At 44.3% G+C, this 26,432-nt stretch overlaps 1 protein-coding gene across 1 annotated transcript in view; it reads left to right on the top strand.

Annotated features, from left to right (window-relative positions):
- MORN3 (MORN repeat containing 3) overlaps positions 1–26,432 on the top strand; it is a 117,881-nt gene that overhangs the window by 68,443 nt on the left and 23,006 nt on the right. Inside the window, exons 4-5 of the mRNA XM_069214910.1 lie at positions 4,410–4,569; positions 25,422–25,606. Of these exons, the coding sequence (XP_069071011.1) occupies positions 4,410–4,569; positions 25,422–25,606 (345 nt within the window). The remainder of the gene's footprint in view (positions 1–4,409; positions 4,570–25,421; positions 25,607–26,432) is intronic.

Here is a 26,432-nt window from a genome sequence, read left to right as displayed (position 1 = left end):
TATGACTGCTCTTTTTTACGGTCTTCTACTTAGCAGCCATGCCTATGGCTTTGTCACTGGCTTTGGCAAAATGCAGATCAGCTAGCCAGCTGAGAGAAACTGATCCTGCACCATGTTTGGCAGAGTTACCTCCGTAGAAAAACACCATGATAAGGCTCACATTCTTTTACTCAAAGATAAGCATCTTGTTTCTAATATGATGCAAACACTCCCAGAATGTTAAGAAGACAAGGTACATGAATCATAATCAGGTACTCCCACTTTGAAAGAACTTTTTTAGTGCCCACATATCAGTGCTTAATTTGAGCCGGGTGTTTCCGGTGTAGGGCACCAGCAGTTATTTTTGAGGGCCGGCACTTATTCTTCTGACTCAAGGATTTCCTGCGAGCAAAAGACACATATGGGAAAGACAGAGGAAGAGATATATGAAAAAGCGTCACAAAGTGAAAAAACAGAAAGCTGCAAGAGCGAGCTGAAGGTGCAGGGAGTGGCTGTAAATGAATTGAAGAGGCCCGAGATGGCTTCAGGATTACGCTGTCTCAGTATACCTTGCTCGCACATTTAATTGCAGCAGTCGTGACGTTCAGAGAAGGGCTTTGGGCACCGGCACGTTTTTATTTACAAATTAAGCACTGCCGCTTATTGTGGTGAAAATTCCACCCTCCAACAAATGTATTGATGGCCTTTTTGCTGGACACAACAACACTCCCCTCCCCTGAATTCCCTTACATAAATGACTCTTCCAATGTCAGATACTGCCTTTTTGGAAGGAAACCCTCCTCTGTCCTGATGGAGTACTTTGAACATGGCAGTTTCCTGGCCAACTTTGGGGTAGGTGTTAAGTCTACTACAATAGATCAAACGTGGGGAGGGATACCGGGACAAAGAATAAAGAGACAGTCTCATTAATTGCGTCCGCTTCTCATGCCTTGAAGCACAGTCGCCTTCAGTGTGTGCAATTTGTGAGCCTCTCATTTGGAGCACAATCTCACTCATTGTATGATTCACTTGTTGAATCACAGCCTCTCTTATTTGAAGTGAGCCCTACACCTTGTGGCACAGTCTCTTTCTTTGGATTTGAATCGCAAACATTGATGCACAATCTCCTGCATTGGATGCAAGTATTAAACACTGGAGTACAGTCTTAACTGATTGGATTTGAGTTTTACTTCTTGGAACATGGTCTAAGCCATTGTTGGTAGGTTTAATTACTTGGAGCACAGACCTGCTAATTAATTGTAAGCCTCCCTTTCCAACTCTCACTGATTGGGTGTGTGTGCTCAACATATGTGTATAGTTTTATATGTTTTGTGTGAATCCCATACCTTGAACTACAGTCTCACTCATTGTGTGTAAGTATAGATTTACTATTCTTAACTCCACATCAATGTACCTTGAAGATATATGTATCATACATCTATGACCAGTTAAGTATAGAATACTTATATATACAAACCTGTCAATATTTTGGTCCTCAATATTATAGTCATGATATTCTGGTAACTCAGTTTTTAGTACACATTAATCTGTACCTTCACCTAAAAAGAAGTGAGCTGCACATAAAAAGGCATAGATGGATATAGACTATGGAGGAGGAAGGGAGGCAGCCACCATATTGCAACTAGGACACAGGAGTGGTCTAGTGACCTTAGCACCCCTGATGTGACACAGAAGAACAGGAAATGGGGCCACTGAGCCGTGGAAATGGTGTAATTGGATGGTTGCAAGAGATAGCATGAGCTTGTGTTTTGCAAGCAAGGCTGCTATGGGCTAATTGTGATATGTGACGAGCATTTTTATAGCTTACATCTGCCCATAATAACATGCGTAAGACCTACTGATGCTGTTGGCTTTCTTTATGTTACAAACGCCTGGGTGGACAGAGTTGCTTTGTGTTATGTTTTCACCCAAGAGGCAACAAAGGTAGCCGGAGAAAATCCCATTTGAGTCGCAATGCTGAAGAATCCTTGAAATCACTTAAATAAGAGCACACACTTTGAATCAAAGGAATGTCTAGTGTTTCATCCTAGAGAATGCACAAATTGATGACTAAATAGTGATTTTTGTTGGGCCTATTTGGCCTCTAGCCGTGGATTTAGTACATCTTGATGAAGGTACAGGAGAGTTTGAAACTGAACATGTTGCCAACTATAGGGCTATTGTATATTGTTAATGCCATTTGCTTTATTTGATTTTTTAGGTTTCATCCATAAAAATGTATAAAATTGGTAATGAGTTTGTTTTCTTTTTTTTTTTTTTAAACAACTTTTTAATGATAATACTTTCGGATTTCCCCAGACTCCTTTTACACTTTCTCTGAACTATGTCTTATTTTGACAAAAAGCTCACAATTCTGCATATTTTTTATTTATTTCAGTGGAAGGATGTACATCTAGTTCCCTTTACACATTTATTCAGTTTAATTAAAAATTATACATACTCTTTATATACTACCACATTTTAGCTCATTTTAATGAGAGGTCTTTGAGAAGAGAAAGCAGTTTATTTGTACAGTAATCTCTAAAATATATACTGCCTTTCAAAACAATGGGGTAAAAATGCTTCAAAATGTATTTTTGCTAGTGGTTTGCTGAAACAGATCCCCCACTCTTCCTTCACTTGTTTCTCGAGAATGTAACCCTTATTGATCCATAAAAAAGGACTAAAGCTGTCGCCTTTGCTTTTTTCTTAATGGAAAATCGTTAAAAGGATACTCCTCAAATCCCCATAAATATCATTTTACCCTGATATGAATAAAATGTCAGAAGTGTTACAAACCTGAGGTTTGATCAATTTGAAAGTAGTTCTCTTCAAACAATTCTGAACTGTAAGGGGAGCCCCTGACATTAATCTACATGGGGTGCACCAACCTTTTTCCCTAATTTCAAATACATAGGCTTTGGACCCAATCAAACAACCCTCCTGGCTGTCCCAGAGGGCATGTGCATCTTTCACTGTTGGAGGAAGGTAAAGAATGTTTTGCAGGTCATATTCTGTTTTTTCACCCTCTGAGTTCCTAGAACACCTAAAATGGAAGTTTTGTAAAATTGACTTAGCTCTTAAGTATTGCTCTGACACTGGAAGAAAAAATAACTTTCCAAGTTATCGGCATACACCTTCCATTCTCATAAAGTTCCTCATTCTCTGGGATTCCCATACAACCCATGGGCTGATCACAGAAATGTACGCAAACTATAATTTCCAATCTAGTACCCTAAATTACTGGAGGAATATCTGTCATGTTACAGTTGTGTTACTTTTTATTTTTTTGTACATTTTCCTCCACTTAGAAAATGTTTACAGGTGGAGAGAACCTGTCTGTACACCCTATGATATAAGGGAGTGTTTTGCACACACACCATTCTTCGTTGGAACTAAAAGGTGTGAAAATTGAATGCAAAAAGTGGCGAAGTTTGTGAATATCCATGTCAAAAATTAATGGTGTCTACTTTCCCAGTAGCTAGCCCTTTGCACGATTCCTAAGAACAGCAATGTCCTCATCTCTAATATTATGTATAAATGCAGAAAAACTGTCATACTTGGAGATTATTCTGCAGTCGTAAGTAAAAGTTATCATTACAAGAATCATTAAGGGCCTCATTATGACCCTGCCAGCCGGCGGTAAGCTGGCAGTAACACCACCAACAGGCCGGCGGTGTTCCGCCAGCTATTATGACAGTGGTGCTATAGCCACGGCCATACCGCCGGCCCCACCGCTGTCCTGGGGATTAGGAGTCCCTGACCACCAGCCTGGCCATGGCGGTAAACACCACCATGGAAAGGCTGGCGGTAAGGGGGTCTTGGGGTGCCCCTGAGGGCCCCTGCACTGCCCATGCAATTGGCATGGGCAGTGCAGGGGCCCTCAGGCATAGCCCCATCGCGCATTTCACTGCCCAAATTTCGGCACATCAGCATTGCCGCCGAATACACTGTTACCGTCCGCTGGCCCAGCGGAAAAGTCGAAATAGGGAGCCAGGAATACCGCCAGCACTGGCGGTATTCTGGCGCCCGCTAAGAAGACCGCTGAGGTTGTAATGAGGGCCTAAATCCTGATTCTGTGAATCAGAAATTGTAATTTTCAACTGTAGATAAAAATTCTGCCCACATACTATATATATCATCAAGGTACGCAGATGTGTAGTTAAGAATATTACATCTGTACTCACCTATATGCACTTACCTTCTCGATATTTTGTCCTCAATATTTTGACTGGTAACTTGATGTTTCTGTTGTTATTTTGATACACAATCTTTGAAATTTTGAACTAATATGTTAAATTATTGTATGCTGAAACTTTAAATAAAGTTAAATACTTTTCAGACTGATCTGAAACATGAAATGCTATAAAAATATCTGATTTGGGATGTGAGGAAGTTTATAAGTTTTTTTTCAATTGCTTTCCTTTTAGGGTTACGGGACACATTTTTACTCCGACAAGGAATACTACGAAGGGGACTGGAAGGGCGGTCAGAGAAGCGGCTGGGGGCGAATGTATTTTGCAAACGGTGACATCTATGAAGGAGAGTGGGCCGAAGACAAACACTCTGGCCAAGGGTTGCTTCAGTTAGGTGGGTCTTTGTGAAAAACATTAGTTTACATTGATGTTGTATGAGATGCCTGCAATCAAGCAGGGATTAAGGCTCATTATACAGGAGCCAATTCACTTTATCCCTTATGACTAATATTGCAAAGTGGTGCTAGTGCCACGTCATACAAGAGGAAACACTTATAAAGAATTGCTTCAGCTAAGGGTACCATTATTTTATTATTATGTTTATTTAAATGTTTTGTAAGGCATTTGCTTATGAGGGGGGGCCACCTCTAGCACTGTTGAGGAGTAAAGGGTAATTCATGAATATACCTTACTCTCCCATGAGAGTCCATATCTGCAAAAGGTCTGTAATCAGCAGAGGCAGAACTTAATTTGTGCCTGTGGTTGCCGGTGGGCACCACTGGTGCTTATTTCATGACACCAAAGATCGTGGAAATAGAAGAAAGACAACCAATCAATACAGCCATCCTTCACCATTTAGGGGCGTATTTATTTAATAAGTATGCAGCGCAGCAGGTCACCTTACTGCACCGCGCTGCGTGACAGGGGAAGGGTAGGAGTGGTCTGTAGTTAACATTGTACGGTGCATTAGTGTCCTTTCCCTGCACAGGCGCACAATGTGCTGCCTAGTGCCAATGCAGGCATTCTTTCGCCATGGTGCAAGGGTGCCTGCGCTGTAAACAGGATTGTTTTTGTGCAGGAAGGGGCACCTTCTTGCACGAAAACAATGCCTCTTTCTATGTGTGCTGCATTATGCAGTACACATAGAAAGAGGAAGTAACGAGGAAAAATGAAAAGATATTTGTCCTTGTTATGCCTTGCCTGGGGGGCGTAGGATTTTGACGCATTCCCAGATCTACTACTGATGGTAAATCTGGAAATGCGCCAATATCCATGGATGGATAGATGTGAACACCCATACTCCACCCATGGAACGCCTTCCCAGGGCAGAGCAATACAATGGAACGATTTGTGCTGCGATGCGTTACTCTAGATTTATCAAGCCAGACAAGGTCACACAAGGTGTGGCTTGCATGGCTTGATAAATCTAACTTAAGAGTTGCGTCGCTTTTGCACATCGTTGCGTGGCGCAAGGGCAGCTCACATCTTTAATAAATACGCCCCTTAGCCTATTGGCAACCCTTCTGTTACCACAAAATAATGGAAATAAAAATACTGTTGCTCTTTCTCTTGGGCTGGTTGGATGTACCTTTTTTATTCCCCCTATCACCCAGTAACATAGATTTTCTTATCCTTGTTATTCATTGTATGAGTTGGTCATGGAGGTCTTCGTATCCTTGTTATTCACTGTCTCAGTCAGTAAAAGAGATCTTTTTATACCTCTTATTCACTGTCTCAATTGGTAAAATAGATCATCTTATCCTTGTTGTTCCCTGCATCAGTTAGTAACATATATTTTCTTGTCCTTGTTATTCACTGTATCAGTTGGTCCAGGAGGTGTTCTTGTCTTTGTTACACACAGCATCGGCTATTAAAAGAGATCGTCTTACACTTGTTATACTCCTTGTTTCATTCACTAAGAGATATTCTCAGATTTCTTATGCATGCTATGCCTCGGTCCATACAGTTTCTTATCCTTGTTATTCACTGTATCAGTCCATAACAGCAAACTCCTTATGCTTGTTATACGCTGTATCAGCCCGTGGTGGAGGTCTTCTTATCTTTGTTATTCACCGTGTCAGTGGGTGAATGGGGAGCTCATATCCTTGTTATTCACTGTATCAGAAAAGGAGGTCTGTTCACTGTATCAGTGGGTAAAGGAGACTTTTATCTTTGTTATTCACAGTATCAGTCTGTAAAGGATTCCCGTTTTCCTTGTTATTCACTGTATCAAATGCCCTTTGGTTTTTGTGTCCCCAAAACTTTGTCCAGCTTCTCCCTCACACCATGGCGCAAATGTCAGTTCAGGAGGCCCAGATCCATGACAGATTTTCAGTATATTCACATAAAACACATTTATCCAGAGTGAATGCATATAGAACTTACTTATTTGGTGATTATACTGAAACCTGAAATGGACGCACCCTCTAGATCTATGTTGGACTTTCCTCTACTAGAAAGATGCCACAACGACCCGCACTTTCATGCTTTTGGTTTGCAATTACCATCTCTCTGCTTTAAAATCTGGATGATATGCATGACCTTCATCTTTCCAAGATGGCCTCCTCCTGTGTGGTTTCATGTTCGTTACTGCTTGGGAGAAACAGGCTCCCACCTGCCTTGCCCATCACTCCCCTGAATTATACCGAATCACATATCCACGGTCATACAAGCCAATGCAAGGGCAGTCCCCCTATTGGTCTGGCTCAACGGCTGTCCACCGCCACTTCCCCTCACCCGCCACAAGCCCATAAGACATTCAGGCATTCACTCCTGGGGGGGCTGGCTACCAGGACACTAGTTGTAGTCTGCCAACTCAGACCCACTCTGCCACCATCTCGAAGAGCTGACCTTGGGTAGTTGGCATGAGCTGAAGCCTCTGCTTCTCTCTCCATGAGGCTCTGTAAAGCTTAATCTGAGTGACAACTCAATGGCTCATGTCCTCTCCTTGGACGCGGTGCACCAGCGCAACAGTGAGGACCCGGAGGCAGGCAAATTGAGAATTGCGTTCTTTGTTCATGCGAGCCTACTGGTGGGAGAGCTGGCCTCCAACCATGTGTTCCTGTTTCATCATCATTCCCTACTGACCTTTTCCTGTCTCACTTCCTGACCCCGCCCCCTTCTGGATCTGGTGCCTAATGTCCCGGGGAGTGGTCTGGGCGGCATGTGGTTGCTGGGTCCTATTGCCCTTGTCCACTACACAACCCCTCACATACTTTCCTACTCAAGCAGAGCGGTCACTGCTACCCATAGTGCCGCAGAAGCAGAACCACCACGAGGAGCTTCACATGCACAAGTTCACTCAGGAGCCCAACTTTGTGGCCCCTAAAGAAACTACTTTGGCCTCTGGAATATTATGCACTCTCCACTCTTCCCATCCTTGACAAAAGAGCAGTTGATGTCCCTGTGATGGACTTCACAAGGGTGCCTTTCATCGTTTTAAAATTCACTGCAGCTTAAAAAGTTAAATAGTTTTAGTGATGCCACTAAGGTCGAGAACTCAATCATTCTTTTTAAATGTATCAATTTTGTCTGGAGACCCTGTGCAAGGGGAGCTCAGCTCGACTACCGTGCCCTTCAGCAGACCTCGTGTGTCGAATTACCTCATCACACGGCTTGCGAACAGCCACTGAGCGGGGAGAAACAAAGCAGAAACTGGGGTGTACTGAGTCAAGGTTTTGCAGACGATCACTCAGTTGGTCTTTGGGAGAAGTCGGAATTAGAATACACATAACTTTGCTCAGACACAGAGCCTAAACCTGAAGGCGACACGTTCCACCGCCCCCACTGAGATCCCCCCTTCGATGGAATGCTGTGACTGCAATTTATGTTACCCCATCCCCCATTGCCCCGGACTAGCCTTTATCTCAGCCCATATGTGAAAGCATCTTTCCCTGTTATGCTGGAGGCGTAACAACAAAACAGCTTCCAATCTTTTTTTTTTTTAAACAAATAATACACTGGCATTGCCCACGCAAATCAGCTCAGAAATTGCCAGTTTTCTTTTACAGACCGTATTACAGGACAAGGATTGATTCAAAGTCTTTCGGAGGCAGAACCTTCCTCCTGCCCCTTGTTAAACGGTATGGTCACTACAAGGGCCCTGATTGCCATTTAAGAGGAATCGTTTGCCTAGGAGGATACCGCTCCACCCAATCATAAATTCATCCAGATTTTCCATAAAATCTGTCTGGTAAATCGCTTTGGGTGCAGCCCAGCCCCCGTCTCCCGCACCTGCCTTACTTCTTTGGAAGAGATGTAATGCCCCCTGCCGGTACATACCCTCCCCTGTCCTCAGAAGCCCTCCCCTTGCTCACGTTTGGTACCTCTTCAGAGCAGGTGATACATGTTAGCATTCATCTCCACAGAACTAGGAATTATTTGCGGAATTCTACCTGTTAAAACCAGGTGTGTAGAGTTATTCCCCGTTCTGCGAGGATTAACTTCTAAGATGCCTAGTTATGTGCGGAGCTAGTGTCTGGACTCGTTCCCCCAAGTCACCCGGTTTCCCCACACTTAACTATGTCTAACTTATTCAGGGCTAAAGTGTGAATAATCAAGGGTTGAAGAGAGGACAGAGGTATTTACGTGGCGCGGGAGACAGGCATCACGTGTTCATTCCGTGCCTTTTAACACACCAATTGCAACGCTCCAAAAGGAGGAACTCATTAGTGGGTCATTAGCGGAGGGATACCCTACCGGGATCCAATCATACGCCCCCCTGGGAACTCACTCTGGTGCTGTCAGCCCCACGAGTCCCATCCAGCCGAGCTTGTGGAAGACGTGAGTCTATTTTTACCGTCTTGCACAGTCGTGCTTACAGGCGCACCGGGCAAGCAGCACTCTAGGTTGTATCAGGCTATATCAATGTTGCAAATATCGACCTACAAAAATATTGCATCCACTGCACCGCCCATCACTACATCGTCAAGATAACTGCATCTAAACCTTTCCTGACTGCATCTACTTGCCTACCCTTGCCATTCGCCTAATCACTGTGCCCCAAGGTATTGTAGCGAGGTCAATGAAGTGGATGCGATATTCTTGTCATGCAGTGTGATATATCTGATATGTGCCCCCACTGGGAGTTGGTCAGATGAGAAACCGCTCTGGGCAAGTGGGATATTTTGAATTGTGTGGGGTTACTGTAAGTGAAATATCGGAACCCGGAAACAGCGGACTGGTTTTCCCTGGTGCAGATCTGCACCTGGAAAACCTGGGGCAGGGGCTGCAGGGCAGGGGCAAAGCCCGAACTCTGCCTGCCTCCTCGGGCGCCACGGATGGAGCAGGCAGTGCTTCCCACAGAGAGCCTGCAGCCTCCTCAACCCTGAGGTACCCTCCCAGCCACCTGCCTCACACCCCAGACCCACCCTGCTCTGATCAGGTGGTAAACATTTGCATTTAACTCCCCGGAATTGGGAAAACCATGCAGAAGGATTTCATACCTGCATGTACAGAAGGTTATTCCCTATTCCAGGGGCTTTAACTTGTGATCTGCATTAATAGCAGGAGGAGATGCCAGCCAGAATCATTACTACTAGCCTCTCTTTTCCCTCTGGATATAGTGAGGAACTCATAATGGAGGCCATAGTAGTGGTGTAACTTGGTGTATGGCAACACAGCAGATTGAATCGGCGTAAGAGGCTGTAAATCTTTATTAACCGGTATATGACACTTGCATTATTTATTTATGCATACCTCTGCAATAGCCTGTATCACCTTGGAAGTGCCCTGCTCTTTCCACTTCATGTAGCCTCCTCCAGATCTAGAATTCTGTCTTATACAAACAGAAATCACTTGGGGCCAGATGTCTCAAGGGGTTTTTCCCATTCTGTGTCAATGGGAAAATGTGTTCGTACATATGGCCCTTGGTGCTATAGGGTTTAATTTACCTCTTAATTCTGTTTCACGGCCAAAGCATAACATCCTATATGGAATTTTTCTTGGCAAATGTTCCTTTTTCCAAGGACTTGCTTCTGCAGAAGGTTCTGAACCCCATTGCATGAGTCAATGTTTGTTCTATAGGCCAACTTGGATTTAATTTGTAAAGGCAAAAACACAACACATGAATCTCACACAAGGGAGATATCCTGTGGACATTTCGAAACAATCCAATTAACGCATACCCAGGAAAATTTCCCAAGGATAATTTTGAAACCCTTCACGTTGTACTATCGACAGCAGTGCTTATGCTTTTATCTTGAGAGTGCAATCGTGGTGACACTGTTATTTCAATTGATCCACACCCAGACTATTTGAAAAGCATCACCTCACTGAAAAGCATGCAACCATCATCCAATGAGATGTGTGTATTCTGAACTCCACTCCCCCTAGTGACCTACAGACTACCATAATCCCTATTTCACGCATAACTAGATTGTGTGATTCTCAGTGTCTAAGCTGTCCCATTGGTTCCTGGTGGCACCACTGGCACTTATTTGTGGGGACTTGGACTATTCTTTACCACCTTCACCACTGCCGTGGTTCCAGTGCAAAACTTAGTCCCTCTTTTATTTCCACTAAAGTTCATGGAACCAGAAGGACAGCCAATACAATAATCTATTCAGTGTATTAGCAGACTTTCTTCTGTCTCCAAAACCTCAGTGGAACTACATAAAGGACAGTTATTCACATACCATACTCCATGCTGCTTCCCGGCTGATTGTAGAGCCTCTGGGCCTACTAGTGTTTGAGTTTGGAGCGCCAGCCGAACAGGACCCCAAAAATATTTGTTGCCTTCTGACCCAGTGTTTTCCACTTTCCTACCCCATGCTTTGAGCAACCTGCGCGGACCTCCCATACGGTCCCACCTTCTTTTATAACCCTCAATGTTCAGATCACGCATCATTTCTCCTCGATGGAGACCCCCATCTGAGTAGTTACTTCCCGGAGCAGAGGCTTGTAGACTCTATCAATTCCCTCTGGCCAATGTGATAAGACCGTGACCAGGGGCTTCCTCTTCTCATTCATCAGACTAGGAGGTCTACATCCGATAGGAAGCCAGGTTTCGAGATAGTAACTCCAGTTTCAATGGAGTGCACTCCTCCTATAATTAATAACAGCAAGCTGCTTTTGAAACCCTGTTCATTCATAAACAAATATATCTCAGGAAAACATCTGCTCTGACACCTTTTGTTTTTTGGAAGAAAAGTTTTGAATATGTTGCAACCATTCTCCCACGGTTACTGCTGAAGGAGACCGCGCATCATGTGCATTGCACGCGCATCCTCAGCTTTTCCTTCATCCCTAAATGTAGCCCAGCTATGTGTAGCCGTGTGCATGAAACAGATGAGAAGCCTTACTGCAGAGGGATACAAATAAACATAGTTATACCGGTTCCATCTGATAACCTCTGATACTTTGCCTTGATATATAGTTAACGTGCGTTGGACGGCATTTTACTAATCTAATGTTTAAGGCTTGCAGAAGACAGGCAGTTGGCCGCAAAGTGGGGTATCGCTGGTGGATTGGTTTGTTTCAGTTTAGTATGCTCTATTCTTAAAACATCAGCTTCCCTGCATTCCCAGAATGCCTTGTTTAACTAGAAAGCCACGGTCACTTTCCTGTAAAAAGCATTTGGATCCCGAATTTCTCCCACAGTTTGTACTTGAAATTGAAATAATTATGTAAAATGAATCCAGTGTCCTTCCAAGGCTTCATCTTTGCATCTTTGTCTAGTGTGTTATATAGGAATGTTCTGGAAGCCAGGGATTTCCTACCGCACACATGTGATCCTGTAGCAGTGGCGTAACGAAACTTGAGGGGGCCTACCTGCAAAATGCACGGAGGGGGGCCCCCACACCCCAGATCCAGCCACGAGCACTCAGCCAGAGGCCTGCCACCCGTGCGCTGCGCTGGTGGGGGCCCCCTGGAGCTTGGGGGCCCCCCTACACCAGGGGGGGGGGCTGCCGGGGCTATTGTTACGCCACTGCCCTGTAGGCTCGTAAGCCAAACGTTATCCCGTTGCAATGAGAGCCATGCCTAAAACATAGCCATAGCAGGACAGGGCCCAACTGGAATTGATACCCTGGCTTGGAAGGATGAGGGACTGGTGCCACTTTATATCACTGGCAGCATTGAAGCCACCAAGGGCCGGAAAATGCAGGGGGAAGGGGAGACTTTCTGGTTCACCTTAATGAAAGACAACAGAAGACTCTCCCCTGGGCATCATATGAATTTGACATCAAAGATGGGAGTGGTTGGTTAAATATCTACTGGAAACCATTCTTAGAATATCAGTTAAATAGGAGCTACTGCTGATTGGCACTTTAATTTGTACCATAATGGCATGCTGCTTTTGCACCTAGGAGCAGAAACATCTTGCAATGCCTACACTGTGCCAGTGAGATGCTATCAAATCAGTTGTAGTCAGCCTGGTTCTCATAAATGGTAGACCGAACACTAGGAGCAAATGTACAAATGTACTATTTGTTTCACGCAACACAACGCAACTACCAAAGTTGCTGTTCTGCGTTGCGTGAAAGGGAATGAGTACGACAGCTCCATATGTACAAAGGTCAAAGATGGCGCTCTTCACAAGAGCTTTCACACTTTCTGGCTGCCTTGTGCCACGCACATATCTGTGCACCACAGTGCAAAGGTGCGTGCATGAGTCTAGCATAGATGTTATACTGGAAGGATATTCTTCATGCTTAGACTATGGTTCGATTAACTTTAAGACTTTTCCCACTTTATATGTGTGCGGTACAGTGCAGGCAAATGTGAATTGGAAAAAGTTTGGCGAAAATAAAACTTATGCCCGACTTTGTGAAAGTCCTATTTACAAATGTTAGTAGATAAGACTTTGCATGGAAAACCGCGGGTGGTAGCATCTGAGGCTCCATGCATCACCTGTGGGACTCCCTCTTGACACAAAATAGCACAAAGTTACACATAGCACAAGTTTGCCTTACTTTTAGGCAAATTTACTAGATGCCAAATCAACACTTTTCACCAGTTTGTGTGACTTTTGGTGAGTTTGCACTGGCGCAAAGTGTAGATAAATGTGACTTCCAGGTTCCGGCTATTACTGAATGGTGAGTTTGAATGAATAGTTTAGACTTGTGTTATACTCAAAAAGCATTACATCTGTATGATGTCTGTTATTTATTTCTGTTTTCTGCCAGTTCAACCTTTTATGGGTTTTGAGAAATATTTTCTCATGTGTGTCTTTGAAATCAGAATGAGTATTGGTAGTTCAAGGAGTAGTGTACTTGACTCGTATAAAGAAGATACCTCATGAACTCGACATTTTTGCTTCTAAATTGTTTTATTCCCCACTTTGCATTTATTTTTTTATTTGTTTCCCTCGTTGCTTCAAGTTTTTCACCTGTCTCATTTTCCCTTTATCTTGCTTCTTGTTTTATTGACTTCGTATTGAGCCTGTTACCCCACCTGCTTCTCCTGTTTTATTTTAGTTTTATTTGTTCCATACCCCCTTTTTTCTCTTTCATACCCTATTTTTTTTCCTTATTTCTGTATTTTTCCCGTTACCTTTCTAGTTATCCTCGTTTTAAATTCTTCTTTTTTAGAGGTGTTGAATATTAAGGGGTCTTTTTTTAGAACTGTCACTTTTGAATTGTTGAAGTTCGAAGAGACAATTGCTCAGTTTTTAGGTGCTACCCATGTAAATGTACACAGTCTGGGAAGTGTGAACTCACAGCTCTGGCCATAGTCACTTGCTACAAATTCTAATATTCTAAACCAGTTCCCGGAAGCGCTAGAATGTCATTCATAGCATGGCAGGCTGTTGTTCTTAAAATAGCTTTATTTCAGATCGCCCCATGGGCTGCTGGGGCCATAATGACCTTCCCGTGATGCTCATTCCCGGCTCGATGGACGTGCTCACCGGGCCTTGAAGCAGTGAGCGAGGACAAAGTGTGAAAGTTAAATAAATAATGACTATGAGCCACACATTATTTCAAAAGTCAGGGGCGATCTGCCCCTGACTTTTGAAATAATGTGTGGCTCATAGTCATTATTTATTTAACTTTCACACTTTGTCCTCGCTCACTGCCCGCAATGTCAAGCTCTTGAGAGGGAGAGGGATGGGGAGGGAAGTTGTGATGGAGAGAGAGAGCAGGTGGGCTGGGAATGAGGCAGTGATGGAGAGGTCAGACAGAGGGAATGGGGCATGGCATTGGTTGAGAGAGACAGGGGTGCTAATAAAATGGAACAAATACACTCGACCTAAAGCGATCTCTACTGTCTCTACAGCAACAAACAAAACTTTTTAGATAGGCAACACTTTGGTTGAGTTGAATTATTGGTAGATCTGAGCCTCAACACATTTACGGGGTTGAGGGATAAGAGAGCAAGTAACAAAGACCTGCATGGGTCTATGTTGATGACCCTTAGCGCCATGTAAAGGCTCTTGGGGCATCTAGAGTTTAGCAGATGCGGGACATCTGCCAGAAATTGATGAATGGCATTTGGTGCAATGGTGCAAGGGTGCAAGGGTGCATGCGTTACACCAAGGATTGTTTTTGAGCAGGAAGGACACCTTTCTGCACAAAAACAATCCTCAAAGGCATTTCCCTCTTTCTGCATGTGTTGTGGATTGCAGCATATATTGAAAGAGAGAAATGACGAGGAAGAATACACATACTTCTCGTTGTTACACCTCTGTTGAAGCATTCCCAGATTCACTAGTCTTAGTAAATCTAGGAATGTGCCAACAAATATGGGTGCAGGCCTGGGCACAACCACACCCCACCCATGCAACACCTTCCCAACGCAGAGTAACGCAAGGCAACAACTTGTGCTGCTTTGCATACTCCAGATTTACTACGCCACGCAGCCGAAACATGTTTTGTTCATAGCGGCCCTTCATTGTGCATATGACAACATTTTCGAACCTTTTGAGTACTCACTGACCCCTGAATAAACTAAAGGCATTACAACAAAGAGTCATACTCTCCCAACACCCTCCTAACATTTCTACGACTTCGTGCCTCCCGCTAGACATTCCTACTTTGTAGGCTGTTTCTCACACTTCAGCATTTTATCCACTTGTAGGTACTTGTAGATAGGCCCATTCAAAGTTGCTCCCTGATTTAGTTTGTTGTTCACTTTGCATTAAGAGATGACTTACACTAGAACATAAACTATAATGATGTGACCAATAAATACAAATACCAATACGTCAATTTTTACGAAAATTCACTGTTCTCAGAAGTGGAGATGTAATATGTGGTGGGAGCACATACAGTCTCGTGACTAAGGGTCAAATTTCGATGTTGGCTGATGACCTGTTTTTCCATTAGGGAGAGGAAGTAAATTAGTCTGTTGCCCTTATGGAGGTGCCACCACCCAAATTGAGAAATGACTGACAATCAAGTAGTCATTTCTTAAAGCACTTGCAGGAACTGCCAGCAGGACACTTTCTACCAATTCTTTTTGAAGTTTGCTGACAATTCTTTTTGAAGTAACGGAGCCTTGCACCAAACTGTTTAAAAAAAAAAAAAAAAAAAAAAAAATCCCAAATCAGGATTTTTTTTAAAGAAAAAAAGAAAATGCCTTCCTGCCCTTGGGTGTCTTCTCCCATGGCGTGGGGAGCATTTAGCAGCTTTCAGTGCCCCTTACTGCCAAGGTCTTCCTGTTGGTAAAGGGCAGTGAAAACTGACCTCTAATTCCAGCTGTCTAAATCAGGTGGGTGGCATTAGAGGTCTGAGTCCAATGGTCCTTACTCCACAGGGCTGTCAGAAAGGTTCAATCACGGCAGAGACAGAGTAGTCTCTGTCACGATTAAATCTATGGCCCACCCACATATAAATCAGGTGGGAGGACCTATATCTTGGCGGTATGTAGGCTCTGTCGTGATGGAGTATAAAACTTCCAAGACATAAATCAGTCTCTAAGTTGCTGACTTTGGAAACTCGAACCTTGCATTTTAGTTCCTCTTTAGCACTTTGACATAAGCTTGTGAGATTCGTGGCAAATCACCTGATCTGTGCAAGCTTGAAATGAGTAATTATGTAAAGAAATACAACTGGACAATCTGCTGCCTCATTCCTGTGTTGATATTGCGTGGGAACCTGCAGGATTCTGGGTCCAGCACTTATTCTTGGCCCGGAACCACAACTGGATCAAATTGACAAAGGCATTTGTGAGTACGTCACGTAGCACTCCAGCAGTATTACTTCATGTATACCTCACTTACTCATGAATGCCTTTTTCATTTTGCCCAAAGAGCTTAAAATGGGAATACTGAGCAAATATTCATATATGGTTAACACAAATAGAAAGGACTGTGCCATCTTTGCACTTTGACTTAGTGCTTAATTTGTTCCAGTGTTTGCCAGTGCTTGGCCCTAATAGGGAGTTGTACATTTCAGGCCTGATTCACAAAGGCGTGTAAGAGTATGTAAAAGAGTACTCTTGAATTACTTCCCGTTCTCATAAATATTTTCATGAACCAGAGTCCTCAATGTCGGCATTGTCATGACACCCTCAGCTGTGATGGTCGAGCCAAAGAAACACAAGTGGGCATCTGTGCATTGTGTAGCCCTAATGTATTTGAATTGGGGGCAGAGGGAAGAGCAGTACAAAAATACACAACACACCCGCTTGTATTTTTATTTTTTTATAAGGAGGCGGTAGGAAATGTCCTAGATCCCTCCATATATTTGATAATACTTTGCAGCTCGACCTTTTTAGCATGACAGCCCTTTCATACCTATCTTGCAGAATAATGTATTTTGTTTCTAAAAACATTCTGCTTAATGTCGTTAGGGACCTTCTTATAATCAGAAACTGGAGTAGGGAAACCAGTAGAACAAATTTCCTAGCACACAAGTCCTCGCGGCCTGGCCAATCTATTAGAAAACATGGGCTTGGTTTCTGCCTCTCAAGCAGAAAAACATATTTTATGAATAGTACATTCAATCAGTCAATCAATAAATAACTTTATTTCGGCTAAAAGCCATAAAAGTATCCAATAGACGCCATACCATAATCATACAGTAAACCAGTTAAAAAAAATAAAACAAGGAATACCACATGATACATTAAGAAACCCTAAAATTCCTTCTAAAATAAGTTGCAAAATCACATAGTTATTAAAACAGTACAAAACAGATATCGATCTTAAACCTTGTAGGCCTTTGTGTCTTAATTCCAATCTGTAATCTGCTGCTACATTGAAAAATTCTAATCTAAAATAGGTTTATTAAAGCACACAGTTATGGCGATTCCCTGGTTCTTATAGCCCTTGCATTTTGCAAATACCTTGCAACTGCAAAGACTACCTTGTCGGTTGTGTCACTTGCCAAGATGCGTAAGGATGTATTGCATTTCCTTATCCCCATTGACCTGCATAAGGGGATGATCCATTTCTTCCTGGGAACCAAATATCTGGGACAAAAAAACATGAAATGTGCAAGTGACTCTGGTTGCTCCTGGCAAAAGTGACAAAAGGTCAGATTACAATCCTCTATACTCCATCTCGCAGTAAATGTCTTGAGTGGCAGAGTCCCTAGTCTAAATGTAATAATATTACATTCAAATGCACCATTGGCAAGTGACCACAAACCGAGCACAGGGTGGGATATTAATCCGAAAAGTAGTTCGGACGACTTTGTAACATACTAAATGCTTTGTTGCCAAAGTCTCTTAAAATACTGTCTGTACCATCAGCCACTGCGATGTGTGTGTTAGTGATTCCACCCTCGTGGCTCTGTCCCTCCTGACCCCTTGCTGTTCTCCCTTGACACACTTTGTATTGGAGTATGTTTCCATTTTCAGCACTGCCTGATTCATTGTTCTGATTTCATTCTCTCCACATCTTGGTCTCTGTAATCCATCCTTCGTGGAACCCCACACAACGTTTTATCATACTTTAAGCACCTTGTATTGTAGCTACTCCGGCTACAAAACAGTTTCTTCTGAAAAATTCTCCACTTCTTTGTGGTAGGCCCATGCATCATAAACAATTTGCATTCAGCAATATTTCTTTACATCTACGCTGTATCACCTATCTTTTTACATGAAAGGAAAACAAGATTCTAAATTTCTAACACCTGTGCACTCTCTATTCAGTAAGATAGAATGAATACAGGTCAGATTTTGACACTGAACTAAATAAAGAAAGGTAGACAGGCAGTAAAATAGTTAGTATGGAAGATATGAACAGCGCCTTCGAAGCCCTTGTAGGTGTCAGGAAATAATTTGCACCTATCACCAAGGAGAATCCTCCTGGCCTTGTGCAGTCTGTCTGCTCCATTGCTGTCACTCTCCGCACCCATAGCTCTTTTGGCTTTTCTTGGGGTGCAGCCCCAAGTCTTGTTAGACCACTGCCTTACTTGCTCTTGCAATGCGGTCATCCTCTACTCCAGTCAGAGGTAGAGATTGGATCCATGGAATCACCTGTGCACTTCTAGGGATCATCACATTAATCGGAGCTGCATCCAGGTCAGAGATGCCTCCTTACCCTGCATCTCTCTCTGTGTGATCTAGCTTCTCTGGGCCAGACAACAGAAAAATATCTTTCTCAGACTGGCAACTCTAGTAAACAGCAACATTGAAGATTAGCCAATGAAATAGGACTGTGACGGTATAGGAGAAGATAATTAAGGACTAGGAAGAGGCCTCCATAAAGTAAGCAGCTGTACTGGTAACAGCTTAACTTCACTGTGTATCCTGTTGCTGTAGGATAGGATCCCCACACCATTATAAGAGCACAGGAATGTCATTATATAGTCCCTGGGCGGGAAGCATCGCGTCAAGTGTAGCGAGAGTTCTAAGTACCGAGCTCTGGAAGATTTAGAGTTGGAAGGGGGTACGCATGTTTCCCTAAAACCAGGGTATGAAGGTCAATGAAACTAAATGTATGAAGTTCTTTAAGGACTAATTGTCTTTGCCCTTCTCTGAAGCAGAGCTTTCCAGACCCACGCCACTGAAGGAAGGTAAGCATAACAATCCGGAAGAGTGAGATAAAGGGACAAGAAGTGTGGGGTGGTGGAGGAAAGTAGCATGAGATGGACTCAAGACTGGGCAGTCCTGGTCTTGATATTCAGTATTCCTATCACTTGGCAGCACAGGTGGCGGGCTCATAAGAAATATGTTGGGCTCCTGCACATGTCTGTTTCTAATTAGGCACTGACTCTACTCCCTAACCAGAGTTTCCCCAAATTGGATTTGCTCTGCAGGACCTGTGTTGCTTTAGTGGTTCTCCCTCCCTTAATACCAGGACTCTCTTATTACCACCATCCTCGATTAGATGGTAATAAGAGAGTCCTGGTATTAAGGGAGGGAGAGAAAATTTCTTAGTACACAAGTCCTAGGCCCTCATTACGAATGTGGCGGTCTTAAGACCGCCACACTTGCGCTGGCGGTCGCCCCCACCGCCATAGTGGTGGCCCTACTGCCACATTACGACCGTGGCGGAGCCACCACGGTCTGACCGCCGGCGCCACCAGGTTTCCGCCAGTCAACAGCCTGGTGGTCTTGGCAGTCGTAAACCGCCAGGGCAGCACTGCAAGCAGTGCTGCCCTCTGGATTACGAGTCCCCTTTCCGCCAGCCTTTGCAGGCGGTTGGAACACCATGCAAAGGCTGGCGGAAAGGGGGCTACAGGGGCGCGATGGGGGCCCTTGCACTGCCCATGCACTTGGCACAGCATGGGCAGTGCAGGGGCCCCCATGGACAGTCCCATTGCACTTTTCACAGCCTGAATTACGGGCAGTGAAAAGCACAATGGGTGCTGTTGCACCGACAGACCGCAACATTGCTGCTGGCTGGATTACGAGCCGGCATCAATGTTGTGGTGAGTTTTCCACTGGGCCGGTGGGCGGAAACTCATAATAGGGCCCAGGAAGGGATGGCCGCATAGGCGGTCATCCCGACGCTGGACTTTGGCGGGCAGCCTCTGCCGCCTGCCAAAGTCCTAATGATCCCCCTAGTGGCCTGGCCAGTCTATTAGACAACAAGGGTTTGTGCCCTCCTTTTCACTGCTAGCTCCTCATCACAGCTTTTTTGTCATTCAACCTTCTCATCAGAACTGTGACTGACTCTCACATTAAGGGGCATATTTACAAGAAAGTGGCACATCGATCCTGATGCGCCACTTTTCTTGCATCGCCCTTGCATCTCCTAACGATACCATGGTTGCGCCGTATTTACAGTAAGGCGCACCATGGCGGTTGTTAGGACAACAGCATCTAGCGTAAAAAATGTTGATGCTAGTGTAGCAAAGCACATGGAGGCCCTTTGATAAAATGGGTGTGTCATTTTAATGCCGGCTCTGAGCAGGCGTTAAAAATGATGGAAAAATGGTGCAGTGAAATGTTGTAAATTTCAGTGCGCCATTTTTTCGGGCTTCCCCATGTCGGAACACCCTTCTTGCATACATTATGCCTAGCACAGGCATAACATGGCACAAGGGGTTACAAAGTGGCGCCATGCGAGCATGGTGCCACTTTGTAAATACGACATGGGAGAAAGGTCTCCTTAATGCCGCCTTAGTGTAAAAAAAATGGACGCAATCTCGGCGCAAGGTGGCTCTAGGGGTTTGTAAATATGCCCCTAAATATTTTTATTTCATGTTGTTCCCGTCACCTGACACATTTGTGGGATCTTCTGTAAAACTGTGAACACTGCTCGTCTCTGTCATGGTATAGGACGTCTTCTCATCCAGAAAACGAACTTGTCTGTGTCTATAGATTACCTGATGAACTATCCATAAAAATACAGCTTTTTTTCAGAAATATCTGCATAACTTACCGTTTGGGTGCACTCAACCTACCCAGCAACATACGAGGATATCTATAGTGAAGTTGTATCTATAGTGAAGTTGTAACAACTCTCAAACATTGGTCTTGTCTAGGTGGGTGCCTGCCAGAGGGTGTGATGTCTAGGGACTCAGACACTGAGCCTTTTCACGCACTGTGGCTCGTCCTGCGAAAACAACGTGTAGTAGCGAAAACACGGGAGTAAGCAGCGGTGCGATGTAGGAGTGCTGTGCAGGGGTGGCTGTACATCCGAGAAACAGTGAAAAGTCTGTGGAGGAAAGTGAGTCCTGCTTCCCATTAGTATCCTCCTGTTTCTATTTGGACTCTTCACTTCCTGTTAAATGAGATGGATGGTACTTGACTTCCACAGGCCAGTGTAGTGAATAAATACAAATAGTATTCTTCTCTGTTTTTTGAGACATACGTTTCTCACTGGCTTCTTTCCTCCAGAAATGTTATGTTTTTCTGGCCACACAAAGACACTGTAAAAGTTGCAGTTCGATTTGCACAGGTGACGGGAACAACATTACACTCTGTGATAAGGTACTAACACAAAGCCAATCTAAAGCTGACAGCCCGCCACTGATGCACCTGACTCCCTCCTTCGCAAGACCCTCAGACAGGGGCATAGCTGCTATTGGTGCATCCGGTGCAGTGCACCGGGCCCAGAAGTGGAAGGTGGTCCAGTCTGGCGTGCACCAACTGATGTTATTTCAGAAGCTGCCTGTGCCCAGGATGGAAGGGGTGGGTGGGGGCCCTAAGGCTGCTGCCCAGTTTAGGGACCAACACAGCACTGATAAATAAATGTTGGAGGCACCGCCAAGCTCTGCTGATGCATCTCACGCCTGCCCTCCAGCTCCCCTGATGCCGCAAGGCCTAAAACACTTTGGGGCATATTTACAAGAAATGCTGATGCACCAGTTTTCTTGTATCGCCCTACCCCACCTAACGATACCCTGGGTGCGCTGTATTTACAATACGGTGCACCATGGCTCACGTTAGGCCAATAGTGTCAGCATTTTTTACTCTATTGTGGCGCTTTGCTGCACTAGTGTAAAAAATATTGACGCCAGTGCAGCATAGTGCAAGGAGGCCCATTGATGATGATGGGTGCGTCACTTTACCACATGCTCTAATGGACACCAGTCCAGTCCTGTGGGCCCTCCTTTATTTTGAACTACTCAAATCAAGCCATATACACAGCTCTGCTGATGCACCTCTAGCTTGACCCGCATAGCCCTTTGACCTATTCAGCCGGTGACCACCAAACAAGTCCCCGAATGCACATTTGTCCTGCTATCTTCACTTCCCTCCACAAACCTCAACTTATGCACCTCTGTCCTCCAGCACCCTGCTACTATCCCCTTCCAGATCTGCACACAGCTCCCTCGAAGCACATCACTGATGACGAGAAGCACTCATGCGTGTACCAGCCCTTGACCAGTAACTACACAGACACAGCTCTGCACCTCAATATTGAGATGCAGCCCGCTGGCAGAGGTGGTCCTTTACACACTTAGCCCGCCGACACGTCAGACTTGGAACGCACGCGTCACTTGTATGGTAGTTTTGAGCACCTCACTTACTTGGCTCTGCCAGTGCACCTGTTCCTACTGCAGATCTCATGGGTAGATCAGGTTTGTACCCTACATGTACTCAGCTCCAGCCCACTGATGCCACCCGACCCAACATGCTAGCTTACTGGTATTTCTGCACTGGGCTCTTGCCCCGCACCTCCACCAATATACCTGTTTCCTGACCTAAAAACTCCCTTTCGTTGGATCCCTGATGCACAGCTCCACAGGGTCCTTCCTTCTGAGCTTGCAGCTCCTCCTGTTCATGCCTGGCTCCCACAAGCTGGTGCCAGAGGGGCACAGTGAGTGAATCTGCGAACAGAGCTCTGCGTGGGAGACTCCACTTCTGTGCCAGGCCTCTCGAATCCACAGAGCAAAACTTCTTCGGAAAAAAAACTGGCTCTGTGGCCGCAGGCTGGTTCATTACAGAGAACTTGGGAGACTTCCAGAGAAGTCAGTGTCTGCAGAAAAGGCCAGGAGGACAGGACAGAGTCACCCATTACTCAAACTGTGCTTCAGCATTAACTTGGGGCGGTGGGGCTATCATATCCTTGGCACAGCGACAAGGAGCATACGTTTTATTTAATTTACATGGCTTTTCGGGGGCAATAGTAAAACTGACCCTGCTCAGACTTCATTGAATGTGTTTACTTAGGGTAAACTGCTGCCCTACCGTGAGGGCCTTTGGAAGCTTTGAGATGCATGGGTGGGTACGTCCATACCTTCTGTGACTCTCTGCACGCACTGTCATTATGGATAACAAAGGCCTGTATTGAGCACCCCAAACATTCTGGGACTCCCTGTATTGCTTAGGGTAGGTGGTGTATTAGCGCAGCAGGTGCAGTAGCACTGGAGCCTATGGGGTGAGAGGCCCACTGCAAGCCAATTAGGCATGTCACAGGGAGGCGGGGCAGTTTCCCAAAATGCATAAGGCCCCCATGCACCCATGCAACATTACAGTTTTATTCTACCTAAGTGTTTAGCAGAGGTGACCCTGGACCACCAACCGCTTTCAGATTGTCCTGGAGACTAATGCTTGAAATAAATTTCAATTTAGGGATAGCCACAGCTGGATATCCTGGCAATAGGGGGATGAAAAGAGAGGTCAGTAAGTCAGATGGGAGAAGAGATGATATACAAGTCATGTGGCTAAAATTCTTTTGACGATCGTGCCAACAGATTTAGATGTTCCCAACATCCTATGTTTTAACCATCACCAAGGGTGACATTGATCTGGATTCATAACCCCACACACACACACAGAGGCACAGAGAGGGAAAGCACTGTGGCTATAAACCAACCCCACATTTGAAAATAGAATTGTAATGTCAAATTAAATCTTATACGACAATGTTGTTTACCATCCCACTTGATAAACATGTTTATGTTTATTGGCGATAGATCGAGATGACTTCACTTAGGTGACCTTTTGAGGTGTGCCTTAGATTTCAAGGAGACATTCCAAGCCTGCCCCTTTTTTGCCTCCTGTAGATGTAAGCTACATTTTAACCTGTTCAAGCTGTTTAGTTCCACATTTTTTACACCACCGAAACAAAATGTCTCCAAATTGACACAATTTACAACTCCCTTGGACTCGATCCCCTGGATGGAATCTACCTGCTGCTTCTCTCCTGGGGATGGAGGGAGTTTTCAAGGGCAGTTCACACAGCATGTTGCTTAACCATCAGCTTACATACCTGGTGTCTGTTATACAGACTTCTAGTTTTGTCACTGGGTGTCTGTTATACAGACTTCTAGTTTTGTCACTACTTACCTAATTGTCAACCACTGTAAGCGTTCTAGGCGTTACTGGAAAGATTTTCAGCAGCAGTTTTCCCAGTGTGAAGTTTCCAAGAGCATGCGCCTAGTGTGCCTTGAATAGGCTCCAAAATAAAGAAAAAATTGGATCAAAAATTGTCTTTGCTATATGTATTACCTAATTGATAGTGACCTACATGCTAAATATAGAGACCTCATGGGCACATTTTGTTCTAAAGTAAATAGTAAATGTAATGTACCAGCTTAATTTCCCTATAGTGAAACATTCCTAGAGCCCCACAGCAGTGTTTACGCCTTTCAGTGCTTCATTTGTATTTAAAAAATGTGTCAGTTCCCTTTCTCAGGAGTCCTCTGTAACTGACACTATCTACAGCTCTTTCTAATGCTGTCAACATGCCAGTACCAACATTATTTGCAAACATCACTCTTATACTTGTGTGACAATTTGGTCTATTTCAGGTCACCCAAAACTGTAGGCATAGCCATGGAATATACTTTTTAAATACACTGAATGGTTAAACACACTACTGATGTGCTCTACTAGAAACTAGACAGACAACACCACCATGTGTTGGACTCTTGTAAATAAGTACCAGTGGTCAGAAATAAGTTTACATGCCCAGTTCTGGCAAACACCAGCTTAAATTAAGCAGTGCTCCATCTACTTATATTTCAGTCCTTATTTTTCGTTGACTAGGAACGAGGATTCTGTGATGGAGAGACGATAGAAATGCCAACGTGAGCTGATAAAAAATTAAGAGAATGTTGTCACAGAGCCATCATGCTGGTGAGGGGTGGAAATGGGGAGGGTAAACTGTAAAGAAAGTGGCTGGGTTGTCCATTTCGCACACAAAAAAGAAAATACATTATAATGAGACCAGGATCTTAGCTGTCAGTGGTGTACAGGTGTAGTCGCAGTAGGGTGCAGAGGCCAGATGGGCCCTAGATTACTTCAGTATTGTACTATCCAAAAAGTACTCCGGGGGGGCAATTTCTTTATTTGCACTAGGGTTGCAGTAGGTTCCAAGAAAGACTCCGCCTGGAGGAGTGTCTGCTGCCCGTGGCTCGGCACTACCAACCTTGCATGGACCTGGACCTTCACGCTGATGGCACAGGTTAGGGATGTGCTCTCTGTGGCCCACATTAACTAGTGCTCCTTACATTCCAGCAAATGAAAACCGGTATGAAGGCTCTTGGAAGAACGGAAAGAAACACGGCCTTGGCAAGTTCTTCTACTTGAACAAAGGGCAGCTGTATGAAGGCTTCTGGGTAGAAGACATCCCAAAGTCTGGAACCGTGGTTGACTTTGGTCGAGAAGAAGCACCTTCCCCTACCGTCTACCCAATTCCAGAGGTAATTAACTGTTCCCTTTGCTTCTTTTTGCTCTGCAAATCAATTTTGGGGTTGGAAAGTTGGGTGAAAAGTGAGTTCACTACGAATTTGATTGGGGGTTGTGGGGGATTTGTGAACGAAGTCTACAGCAATGCCCAGCCTAAGAAAATGCATAAAAAGACAATTTTTTCATTATGTGACTTTGAGCTCCTACTCCGCAGATGCACTCCATGAAGATACTGAATGTCTTCCTAAATTATTGCAGTCTTAACATATATATATAGTTATAGACATAACGCTCCACAGGTACAAATCTAATATTTTAAAATTAAATTAGGCTAGTTGCTTTTTTGGAGAGTTCCAAGAGACTATAGTTCTCACTGCCGACCTCCTAAACCTGCTGATGGAAAAAACAGACTTTATTTGTAGGTTGCTCCTTGAAGCACATATTTTAGAAACCAGAAAACTGCACCTCTTGAAAACCACACCCATAAACATTATTCTACGACTTGTCGAGAGGGCAAGAAACTAGCCCTATTTCATAACATAATCATACCTCGAGACAGTGGTTCATGCATATTGCACGTGGAAAGTTTTACAAGAAGACAGAAACAGCCTCCACTAAAAAGAAAGCTGCTTGTTAATATCATTGCGCATTATTTAGTGTCTCATTATGAGATGACCGGTAATGAGACGGGGAGATACTGGACCAGAGTTAACAATTCTGGTGGGTACCTTACCTCTCTCTGCTTACAGGTCATTTTGATTTTTTCACCCCAAAATGAGAAATAACATGCGGGTCCCAGGGTTACCAGATCAAACACCAGATGTGGTTCCCAATTCCGGG

The sequence above is a fragment of the Pleurodeles waltl genome, chromosome 11 (assembly GCF_031143425.1).
Source record: "Pleurodeles waltl isolate 20211129_DDA chromosome 11, aPleWal1.hap1.20221129, whole genome shotgun sequence".
NCBI lineage: Eukaryota > Metazoa > Chordata > Amphibia > Caudata > Salamandridae > Pleurodeles > Pleurodeles waltl.
The sequence above is the reverse complement of the archived record's forward strand: the minus strand, read 5'-3'. Positions and strand labels throughout refer to the sequence as shown.